The sequence below is a fragment of the Hippichthys cyanospilos genome, chromosome 9 (genome assembly GCF_059441005.1).
Source record: "Hippichthys cyanospilos isolate Australia breed blue-spotted pipefish chromosome 9, RoL_Hcya_1.0, whole genome shotgun sequence".
Classification (NCBI taxonomy): domain Eukaryota; kingdom Metazoa; phylum Chordata; class Actinopteri; order Syngnathiformes; family Syngnathidae; genus Hippichthys; species Hippichthys cyanospilos.
In genome coordinates, this window is record NC_142377.1 from 7,919,389 (window position 1) to 7,931,937 (window position 12,549).

At 37.7% G+C, this 12,549-nt stretch overlaps 1 protein-coding gene across 3 annotated transcripts in view; it reads left to right on the top strand.

The window, feature by feature from the left end:
- Window positions 1–1,150: 1,150 nt before the first annotated feature.
- arhgap46a (Rho GTPase activating protein 46a) overlaps window positions 1,151–12,549 on the top strand; it is a 39,003-nt gene continuing 27,604 nt past the window's right edge. Inside the window, exon 1 of one of the 3 annotated variants that reach the window (XM_088424068.1) lies at window positions 1,151–1,284. In XM_088424068.1, the coding sequence (XP_088280194.1) occupies window positions 1,271–1,284 (14 nt within the window). In that variant the 5' untranslated portion in view covers window positions 1,151–1,270. Of the gene's footprint in view, window positions 1,285–1,548; window positions 1,762–12,549 lie in introns of those variants that run through there. The other 2 variants (XM_088424067.1, XM_088424069.1) reach the window with 2 other exon arrangements.

Sequence of the window (12,549 nt, forward strand, 5' to 3'; positions counted from 1 at the left end):
AATGACACCTCATGACCAATTGATATGCAAAAAAAAAATGTTCTTGTAAGTATGTTGCTTAGCAACTAGATATCGAGTCGAAAATAGGTAGTAGAAAGCTAAGCGTATTCTTAGAGGTGATAAACGTATATAAAAAAAAAAACTAAAGCTGAAGATGGTCTCCTTTCTTTTATTACAAAACAGTCTAATAAATAAAATGCAAGTATGAACAATTACCAAGATACAGTAAAACATATAAAGGTTAATACAGAGAAAATAATAATAGGGTACAAGACATTGTTGAACTTTTTGCAAATCTCTATTTTTTAAGCTCTTTTATTTCCAAATATTTTAATTATAATTTGGATGTGGGATGTGATATTTTGACACGAATATAAATGAATTATTTTGTTAATATTAAAAAAGGGTACAATTTCAGGTATACAGTTTTTATAGTTATTTATAGTCATTGCTGCGAGTATGACAGGTGTTTTTTCCTAGGGGGGCTTTGCAAAGAATAGTTTTAAAGCGCTGCTGCTGCTTTTTGTTCATGTTCCAGTTCACATTTATTATCATTTATTTTTCTAGCATCAAATGGTTCAATTGGTCAAATAGCTTTTAGTTGAATTATTTTTTTTTCTTATTTCAGGCACCTTTTTTCAGTTTCAGATAAACCTAAACCTGTATTAATTTTAATGTCATTATTATCATTTATGTATTCACTATTTTATTCATTTATTTTACCACGTTTTTCTTACAATGACTTTCCTCTTTCTCAACATCTTTTCTCATCCTTCTGAAAGTTCTTCTCCAGGACATCCAGGCAAACGAGATGTCATTCTCAATGGATCTCTTCCTGGTTAAATAAAGGTTAAAAACATAAACACTGCAAAAAGTAAATGTAGCATTTGTTTTCTTTTTTCATGTAATGTGAAAGGTACAGTTTTAGGTCTATAGGTAGTTTTTATTGATAATCTCATTTATAGACAAAGCTGCGAGTATGAGGGGGGGCGGAATGTTATTTCTTTCCTGGGGGAGGGCTTTGCAAAAAAGAATTGAAAAGCATTGCTGTAGGACGGCCGCTCGTCGAGACCCCCCCTTCCGACCCCCCGCCCACCTCTGACTCACGTGCGGGGGCGGAGCCTCTCTTTTCGGCTTGACCATTGGACGTCGATTCTTTCCAACTTTTTCACTCGGACCGCTTCGTGGAACGACTTGCATTACCAGCACTTGAGCACAGACTTCATTTACGCCTTTTTGCGACACTTTTTTTCTCTACAATGTGAAGAAAATGGCCGGGATTAGGTAAGGTTATCTATTTTATTTATTTTGTTGATTTCACCTCTTGTAACGCGAGCAACTTGTCGTGTTGCCTCGCTAGCAACTTTCAGCCGACGAATTGATCCAATTTCTGCCCAACAAAACACGGTTGTGTTGCTTTTGAATTTGTTTATGACCATTTTAATTGTGACGTTGCTTACTGCTTTGAACGTGTCAGCACCGCATGCGGTTTTATTTCTATTATTATTCTGATGAACGTTGTCGAGTTAGTGAGGAGCTGGCTGAGATTTTCAACGAGCCCCGAACGCCGTTTGGCACACTAAAATCTTTTGGTGTGCTTTAAGATCACCAATTTTAAAAAAAAACAAAAAAAAAAACGAGAACAAATGTTCGCTTGCCATTTGCCTCTTGCAAGTGGTGCATTGCAACTGCAACTTTTGGATTGAGCTGCTGGTTGGAGGTTCCCCGCATGGCATCAAGCATGGCGACTTTCAAACTCAGGTTTTTATTACATTTTTGTGTTTTAATCCACACACTTTTTGAAACTGCAAGAATGTACACGTTTAATATTTTTAATATACATTGCATGCGAATATATTGTTCGGTTTAATTTTAATGTTTATTTGTGTCACCCATATCGTCACACTTAATTTAGAGCAATGTACGGTTCCAAAAAAAACTAAAATATTATAAAACACAAAAACATTCGATATGACCCTAAATGGGTATCGAGTACGCTAAAATACTACCAGTAAGTATTAAACGCAAAGCTGTGACGTAGTAGATTAGCTAATAAAGTGTTCCCTCGCTACATCGCTGTTCGATTACTGCGGGTTTGAAAGTTATTTTAAAAGAGTGAAAATGAATACAAATAAATAAATACATCAAAAAGTAAAATAAATTCATTAATAAAAAGTATAAATAATAATTTCCGTGTATGCCCACAACTTTTTCTCTTGCAGGTTAACCTTTCTTCCCTTAAATTGGAGCAGTGAAAAAAATATCAGCGTATTTGTTTTTAAACAAAAGAAACATTTTATTTCTATTTAAACAAAAGAAAACTCAAAACAAGCATTTTTCAAACTATGCAGCGCAAATTTAGTCTGAAGTGAACACACAAGAGATCTTGGGCTAAGATTCAAACCCAAAACCTCAGATTGTGAGACAGATGTGCTAACCACTAGCTCTCTATGCTGCCTCATGGGTACTATCTTATTGAAATGTTTTGTTGCATGTGTTGATGCCATTATTGTTAGTCACGTGAAATTCAAATAGCCTCAAGCAGTTTGGCATGTCAAGCAAAGCCACCGCTCTTACTTTAATTAAAAAAGTGCCGAGCAAAAACAAGAAAACAATAAAAAATATTAGGCACATTTTCTTGTATAAAGCAATAAAGTAAAATTAAAAAAAAAACTCAGCCAATTATTTCACTCCCAAAACCCAGCTCTTTTTTTTTTTTTTTTACTAAAATATGCATTTTTTCCCCTCATTTGAGCCTAGATGTAAGCAAGTGGTCCTAATATGCAATATTTTCTCATGAATTTAAAAATTCAGGCCAGTTATGCTAGATTCAAGCAAACCTTTCCTCGAATCATTTGTTGGTCATAAATTAGTAAATTTTTCTTATGCAAAGATATCATTTCAAAACGAGACAACCCTGAAAATCTTTGTAATTACTTACTTTATTCATGAAAATTATGATCAAAATTATGATCAAATTATGATCGCAATACAGTAGATTTACATAAACATAATTCTTAGAATTAGTAGGAAAACATAAGTGTCTTGCCGTAGATGCTTAAACCCCCTATGCTTATGTGTAAGTCTGTTTTACTTTTCATGAGATTTTGTTTTTGTTATAATTTCTTAAATTTTTAAAAATGGTCTTGGTCTTATGCTGAATAATAATTCATCTTTTTGTTTTGATGTGAAAACAATATAAATGCTTTGAGAATATAAACCTCAATAAGAAAATGCTCGATTAAATATCTTGAAATAAGACTTCTTTTCCAGATATTTTTGCGACGCGTGGTATTTTTCCTTCTTTAGGCCAAAAAAAAGAATATATTGTTATGAGCTTTTTTTACTTTCTTGAAATGGAGTTTTTGCAGCGTTTTCATTGTCATTACTGCGGTTGGTTTTTCCCTGCACTGTGACTTTTATCTGTTCAGCTCCCTTTATGTCGCGAGTCAAGTAATTTGCTGCCAAAGAAGATTTCTTCCGTCCTGGTGGCCTTGAGGATGTGAGGATAGTAGACTAAAATAGGAACCTTGTCTCACTGTTAGCCCATAATAATCTGCTGAGCAAAGGGAACAAAGTATTTCCCCAGCTAGATGAATCGTGCACATGCCCAAGCAGGATGTCCATCCTTCAAATGTTTTGACAATAGACGGAGTTTGAGAGGAAGCGCTTCTCAAATTCGCATGTCAACAACGCTGTCTTGTGTCTTTTCTACTTTGCGTAGTCCTGATCCCATCAATGCAGATTAGCGCGGCCGACACGTTTCATATGTCCGTAGGCTGCCATATTGACACACTAATGAGGTTAAGGTGATTTGCACCGACGTGTTTATCTGTTACTTGTACGATTGAGGTTTTGAACTTTTTTTTGTATCGGGAGGATTAAGGTCTGGTTCGGCAGTCTGTCCGTCATGAGCTAAATCGAACGCGGAAAATCTTGGTCAACGCTGGCTGGTTTGGGGCTTGAATCTGGGTGTCGAGTTTCCATTGTGCCTGCATAAAACAAATGCGCAGCTTGCTAAAGTCATCTTATCGTAAAATCATCAGAGCATGTTGCTTTTCCGTAAGCGTTTTGTGTCCGCGGATGGTTAGTTTCCCCTTTGGGTTTGACACTTGTCAAATTTGAAACCAATGCCGCCAACATCACAAGATTAAAGTTATGTCAAATACACCATTTTTTTTTTTTAAGTAGTTTGAGTTCCGTGGCTCAAAAAATATTCAAGGCATTTTTCTTGGCCCGAATAATCGCCTTAGTATACATATCAGAAAAAAATATGTCAAGCCAATTGCCGCACTTGTCTCCTTAAAGGCTGGCGCGATTGCCCTAAATAAATGCACACTGCCTGGCGCAGCTGCCATTCCTACTGATCACTTTTTAACAAACCACGCTGACTCAAATGTGCTGTTTCGTCTGGCAAATTTACCTCATTAGCCATATTTTTTTGCGTTATTTATTAAAATGTAGTTTCTAGAGGGGAAACTAGTGTGCTGCTAAGCAGTGTTTAAACTAAGGAAAAGAAAAAAAGATAATCAGAAATGTTGCTCGTTCAAAATTTAGTGGGAATGTCTTATTTGATCTTCTGTGTTAAAAATACATTTTTCCCCATTTCCTGTTTCCAGGTTTTCAGTCCCATTGAGACAAACTCAATTAAAAAAATTCCTGCCATGGCAAAGGATTTTCAGTAATCAGTCTTCAGTTTTTTTTGTTTGGCTTCTGATGATCTAATATTCCCCAAAAGATCACCTGATCACTGTATTACACTCAACAAAAACGGGGTGTGCCCATTGTATTTTCATAACGGTAACATATTTCCGAACTGTTTTTTTTTTTTAACTGACTGTGCAGTTTGCTGTGGTCCTAAAAAAGAAAACGTGGATTTATTAAAAAAACGTTCACTTGAATTTTTGCCACAAACTTCACACTTTCCTCCACATATTAAATTGTAAACATGGTTAAGAATTGTTGTAAATCAGCATTTATTGTATACTGCATTTATTTGGCTTGGTAGCAGGGTCTCTGGCTTCCTTAAAACAAGAAAATAGGAGTACCACAAACTTCACTTATTCCTCCACATATTCAATTGTAAACATGGTTAGTATTGTTATTGTTGTAAAAAGTATTGTTGTAAAACCGTGTTTATTGTATACTGTACGTATGTGGCTTGGTAGCAGGTGAGTCTTGGCTTGTTTAAACCATTTTTCGCTACATCTTCTAAAGAAGCACCTACATATGAACCAACCTGGCTTGTGCAATGGAAAAGACTTTGTAATCTTGGCGGGTCCGCAGCCTACACCTTCACTTCCTCTTAAGGACAATCAGTACCTTTCTTTCCCGACGGGACCCGTGGTCAACCGCTGACCCCCCGCTCACCCTGTAACTCTACTCTTGGATTAACCGTGGCCTCGTTTGTCATGTCAGCAAGGGACGTTTCGGGGGGATGGTGGGGCCGAGCTGGAAATGAAGTTATAAACTGCTACTGGCGGTAGACGCGCAGGGAAAGGTTGTTTTAGGTAGCGCGTACTGTCGACGTGAGTTTGTCTGCCATGTGAGCAAATTCCCGGGCTAATATGATGAGAACATCATAGGCAACTTTGTATGATTAAATACTGTTCCATCCTAACAGGTTATCTTTTGTTTGGACAAGTGACCCCATTGTTGCGCTGACAGCTGGTGAAGTGGACTGAAAGGCCTCCCTCCGCGTGTAGTAGTAAACACAAATCTCCGCGCCTTTCCGCTCGGCAACCAGACTCGAAGCGTTCAACGTGTTGCTCCAATCAATAAAAGGGGTGGAATGTCGGGATGATGGTAACTTGTGTTTGGTCAGGAGTTGACCAAGCCCTGTGCAGACTCAAGTCTCAGGCGGGGAAGGAGCAAAAACAAGACAAATTCGCCATAATCTGACCAAGAAAACGCCACGCGTGAAATGGGGGGCAGTGGCAGTAAAGATGCACTGTCAACGATGATATTTTCAACAAGAGATTGTATTCCATGATTATATTCACACTGTCTGCCAAATGAAAGAACAGACTTGTGGCATCCAAAATATGGCTTGGGGGGACATTTGCGTCCCTCTGTTCATATTTTCGCAGCCAGCGGTAAATAATAAAAATAGATTTTGACACATTGCAATTTTGAAAGATAATACAAACGTGATTGTAGGCAACATTCTAAATGTGGAAAAAAAAAAAGCAATCCTGATTTACCTCATCTTTGGCATAAAGTATTGGAATGTTGAGTAGTTGCTTGCTTTTTTTTTTTTAATTGACGCGAATGTCATTCTATTTTTATGTTTGTGGTCCTCTGGAGGAGAAAGTTTGGACACCCTTGGCTCTCTCCTTTCACCAGAAAAAAAATGGTTAAGTTTCTGTCTTTTTCCTTTTTTATAATCGGAAGTAGAACAAAAGTAAGTTGCACAAAATGTGACCTGCGCTGCTCTCATATCTATAATGGGGCCTTAATGCCATCTATCTACTGGTTATCGCACATCAGGTATGTTGTTTCCAAGTTCCATCAATAAAAACAAAAACAAGGCGAGTGAGTTTTCCCATTCAAAAACTGTCTTAGAATTCCTCTTAAGAAAATAGTGGAGAGTCAGTAACCTTTCACTCATGCTTCAATAGGAACCGATTTGTGTTGTATGGGATCAAAATATTTGACAGCAAGGGAATTATTAATGAATGTTATTCATTTAGAAATGCTAATTGCAAAATAACATAGGAAATGCTGGCTTTGTTTGAATGACCCAGTCTAATCCAGCGCCATTGGCGATGGGAAACTGTGCCAAGTTTTGGATTAGGGCAGCTGTTAATGTGCGTCACCCCCAAACCTGTTGGAATCCCCTCCCCTTCGCGCCTCCGATTGGCTCGCCCTTCCCACGTGGGGGCACCACACAGAGTCGGCATTGAATGAAGTTCGCCCGTTGATCTGACAATAGTCCGCTTTGTTCCATACCATCGCAGGCTTTAGTTCCAATAGGCTGTGTTTCACAGGCTTTGTAATGCACATGTGACCGGGAGCCATCACAGGACATTCTTTCAACATGGTTACCATTTTGTATCCAAACAAGACCACAGACTCAACTGGTGGTGACCGAGATAAGAAGACGCGCTTCATCCTTGGGGTTGTTTACACCGCTTTGTTTTGAACTAGAAACATACAATCCATAAATTGTCTTTGGGTCGCATGTTTATACAATAAAAAGTGTTTAGAAGAATTCATTAAAAACTAGGGTGGGGGGGGGGGGGGGGGTTTAATGGGCGCCCTTCTCTGGAGGATGAGGCCCTATGCACAATGTCTGTTTTGCGTTTATGCGGCGGTTGCTCCGACTGTATGTAACATATTAAAACAACCCTTTAGAACTTTCAGTTTTTGTTGACTGTGGCCATTAGGGACAATAGCAGAGTATTTTGTCTGATTTCCTGTGAGGACCACTGCATAGCATCGTGAAATCTTGTTTCCAGCGTCTGTTTGAACGATAAATAGTGATCTACTTGTGCGATTTTATATTTTTGAGTTTGGTGCATTGAAGGTTGCGTCGCGTGGAACGGCAAACTATCACGCTGTTAGCCGTTCATTGCTACCACTCGAATTTCCGATAGCTAGCAGAAGCATTTTGATTTGATCATCCATCGGGTACCGCCGATCGGAAATCTCTCCTCGTCTTTGAGACGTCTTTGGAAGTTAAAGCCAGTGTTGGTTCCTTGACTGTCCTTTAATCCGGTTGTTTTTGCAGCTTCTTGCCGCATTAATTACCCAAAGATTTTGAAATCCACTGCCGTCTTTGGAACAAATCGAGAGAAAGGGAATTGACACATCTGTAGTTTTTTGTGGAATGGTTCCTACCACCCTCCTTTAAGTTCCGTAGTGCCAATAAAAGTGATACAGACCCCCTGACACCTTGACAAAAGTACAATTCAACACGTAAGTCGATGTCTCATCTCAAAAGTTATGAAAGTATTTGACGATAGATAAAAAGGTCATTGATGTTACATAAAAAAGGCTAGAACTATCTTTGAATTGTTGTCGTGTGACGTACCCTAAAGCAGTAGTAGTTGTGGATTGTTGGAATCCTCCAGAGAAGAGGACGTTAGTAAATGATAACAACTCAAAGCAAGATTCCTTTCTTCACAAGCCAGCGAATGGTTTAAAAATGGACCACATGTTCAGTAAAGGCTGACCGAGCATATTGCGTATAAACCAAAACCAGACCGTCAAGTTCATACCGTTTTAGGTGTGTGGGCTGACTCAGACCTGACAATCATTTTGGTCTCGGGTGATACCAGATGTCACGAAAAAAGAACTATACCCGTTACTCATCTTGATTTAGTGTGCTCACGTTGAGATGTAATTATTTCGTATGACTTTACAGCAACTGCCAGCAAGACTGTTTTGGACTGAAAATCTTCATCAGGAAAGGAATGTCTCCGTGCTTAATGATCACACCTCTCGTGTGTGTGTGTATACCCTCTCTTATTGGACGTTCTTTCTGTTGCCACATCCAAGAAACCCTGCGCTATGTGCTTGAGTCGGTGAACATAAGGTGGGGTCTGTCCTGCCTAACACGTTTTGCTGTGAAAGACGACCCCTAAACCAGCGGCAGAGCACTAAAGTGGAATTGACACCGACAACTGCTGCGGGTGCTGAAAAAAAAGGGGGATTGTCACACGGAATGCTAAGTGCCCGTTTGATTCCCAGATAGGGCTAGGCAATAAATCCATGTAATTTGATTGATTCCTCGTCTTATTTATTTATTTTTAATTAGATAAATCGTGGAATTGAAGGTGTCGGAATGCTGGCCTAGCGTTTTACAAGAAATGTTTACAATAGTCACAGACTACTTTAATCTTTTTCGGTCCCAGCAAATTTCTGACCCTATTGTAATAAGTAGATGCCAGATTTTGAATATCTAGACCCATGAAAGATGCGTAAAAATACGTCTTTGGGATTTTGTACAAGCTACGAATGTTAAGTTTACTTTCAAAACTGATTTAAAATCGGTAATCTTTGTCTATATGTTTTCCACAGGATTAGTTTTTAATGACCTTCGGTTAAAATCACAATTCTCCAGAATAGATTGTGAAAATCGAGATTTTATGTTTTGGCCCACATTTGCTCTGTAGGTGTAAAAGAGTGCTCCATATCGGCTGGCGTGTTGGATTTAAATGACTGCACACTTGTTTTTTTTCACTCTGACAAAGTTACTGTCCTTACTGATCACTTTTTAACAAACCATGCAGACTCAAATGAGTTTTCATCATCTCAAATTCATCTCATAGACCAAAATTAATGAGAGATTTGAGCGATGTTGAGGGGAAAAGTACTGTAGTTACATACAGTTTAAATTTAAGTTAAATTGATAAAAGTTGGTCATTTATATTTAAATGGAAATTTTAAAAAGTGTTATTAGATCTTCTGTGTTTATAATTACATTTTTTTATCTGACTCCTCAATATTTGACACAAATTTTCTGTAGTACATACTAATACCAAAAAATATTCAATAGCCACATCCCTGCTTTATACATTTAAGAAATTATTGCATGAAATCAGGCAATTTGAAAACTCTGAGTCGAATGACCCATAAAAAACATGCTTCCAAAGTGGCGACATATTATAATGGATTTCATATTGATAATGTGGCTTAATGGCACGCCAAGCAAATTGATTGTTTTTTTTTGCTGTCGTTATAATGTATTTGTGTCATGTTGCTAGCTAGCACCTCCTCACAGCTTGAAAATAATAGAAAAGGTTATTTTGTTTGACACAGCTTATTTGCAGACCTGAGAAGGGCTGGGCTAGTTTGACGGTTTGGACTGCTTGAAGAGACAAGTTATGAATATGAATATTGTTCTCTGAAAATCAATCTTTTGTTTGCTTGGAAACACAACCTAAAAAACTAAAAACGATTGTGCAGTCCGAAATCATATAGAAAATGTATAACTTTTACATTTATTGGAGAGGAACAAGAAGTCCTAAAACCACCACACATGAAATGTATGAATTCTTCCCTTTGGAAGTTTATTGTTTTTAAAACAGAGCTTGGGTCACCTTGTGATGATATGAAGTGTCCGTACAGGCCAATTACTCCGCGTTCTGAGTTTGACTGACCTTTGAACCTGGTGATACAGCAGGAATTGGAGGTGTTAAACATAAAGAGACAAAGAATTTGGGTTTGACAGGTGCAGTGCTTTTCTTTTTTTTTCTTGTCATCTGAACCATGTGCGCCCTCCCTTCTATGTCATTGACTGTTCTGGATGCCTGAATGCAGCGCGGAGCTTGCTCAACCTTTTGTACACACACACAAAAAAAGACACAGGCACACCTATGTAAAGGAAATTTATTTGAATGGCTGCTTCTTAAAAGGAAATGACTACCCATTTAGGAGCTGCATAATGCTAGTGGATGCTGGGATTGAGTGATTGATCTCTTTATTTGATAAATTCATACACTTAAAAAAAAATCATTACATTGTGGTCTTGGGCTAGATACTGTTTACAGTGTTTTCTCGTTCATTTTTTGTGAAGTTATTTTACACATACAAGGCATATTACCATAAATATTGGACAAAAAGCCTCTACTTTTTTTCTCACACTTTGATCCCTGTGGATTGTTTGCATTTGTTTGAAGCGACCAGGGGGCAGTCTCCCAGTAAACAAAGGTAGACAAAAGAAGTATCCTCTCGAAGTATTGATTTTGAGTTCAAACTACTATTTTACTTCCAACCAGAAGTCACCCTCAACTAGTAATTGCAACAGGCATGTTATTGTTGTGTTGATGCAGAATTCTTTCAATGTGAGTGTGCGCTGAAAATATGTTAGTGCTTTTCTCATTTCAAAACGTGCAGACATGTTAAGTTCACGTCATAACAACATTTTTTTTTTAAACACCTATGTACCATCTCTTTGTATATGTCTGATGTTAGAATCTGCGACTTAGTCCGGTGCAGTCTATACTGTACATCGGAAAAAGAAAAAAAAAAAAAATATTTGTTGGTGCGAAAAATACGATATGCCTTTTTCCTATTGCAAGGATGCTCTGCAAACAATTGCAAACAACAACACAAATAATAATTAAAAATAATAATGATTATAAAATTGATAAAAGTAAAACTAATCACCACCTATTATCAGTCTGCGTTTGTTGAGGATCAACAAAATCTAAACTTATTTACTGTTGACTGAAATTCCAGGGATTTGGATGTTTTTTTTGTTTTTTTAATTTTTAACATCGTTTGGGTGTTTGCTAATCATTTAATTGTTGCAGAGCTAAAGACAGCTACCAATAAATTGTTAATACTAGCCTGCGGTCATCCTTTTCTTTTCAACAAAGTTCTCGGACCTGCTGCAGGCACAGAGTTGCCAATTTGTATCCGTTGGTTTGTCGTACAATATTTAGATAAGCAAGCTAACAAGCGTTTGCATTCATTCGACTTTGGACGAGGATGGCAAACAACTTTTACACAAGGGAAAAGGTCAACTTACTCCCTAAGAGCACCTTTTGATTGGTTACCGCTTCCATACGCAGTAGTTCATTTGGCAACTCGCTGAGGGGAAACGCTTTCTATTTGAAGTTATTTATTTTCAAACGCGTAGCTATGGAAAAAGGATGGTCTTGTGTGTCTTAATAGGAAAATCGGGTCCGTAAATATAGCAAGCGGGTGGACTTTGGAACCTGTTGATGCGCTTTGGAGAACAGACAGCTAAGGTTTCCGAGATGAATAGCTAGCTCTGTGAGAACTCGACCACAAGAGACGGGCTGAGAATAGTGTGTTGTTGGAAAGGTGAAGGGTCATCTTACCGGGCGGCTAAATAGTAATTGGAGTTTAAATGGTGTCCTGCTTTTTATCTCTCGCAGGTTTTTGGACAACTCAGTGTGGGAATCTCTTGCCTGGCTTTGTATACTTTGAGACAAAAGTGGAAAAATTCAAACTCAAATTCTCATTTTGAAGGCAACTTTGTGGAATCAAAGTAGGGATTCAAATCATCAATGAACTTTATCCTGTTATCGCTAACCGTTTTCAAGCTACAACCTCCTGAAATGGTGATACGAAAACTCAAGATTTTATTGGAAAAACGGTGGCGCCCAAAGGGTCAATACGTCTTTTTGAAGGACTCAAAAGTGGCAAAGACCATCATCATGATCTAGATACCAGTAAATTTAAGGTCTCGTCTCAACCTTGTACAACTTTGCTGTATACAGTATTGCATAATGCTGCAGCTATCATGTACTTTTAGTATTTGGATATCCTACAAAAAAAAACTGAATTGAGTAATGAGTTTTGGGAGAAAATTGAAAGACTTTTATATGATTAGTTAGAGATGTGTTTTGAGTTATTGAGAAAAATGCACATTATTAACAGAGCTGTCCATTTTGGGATTTCTATAAAAAGAATCTTGTAGTTCTTGTATGTTGTAAATAGCCAATTTTCTACTTTTCTTGGAACTTAAATTCAAACTGTGCTTAACACACTGCTCTCTTAAACATTACATTTTAGACAAATCTCCCGCAGCACGTTTGAGTCATCATAATTTATGTAAAAAGTGATCAGTAG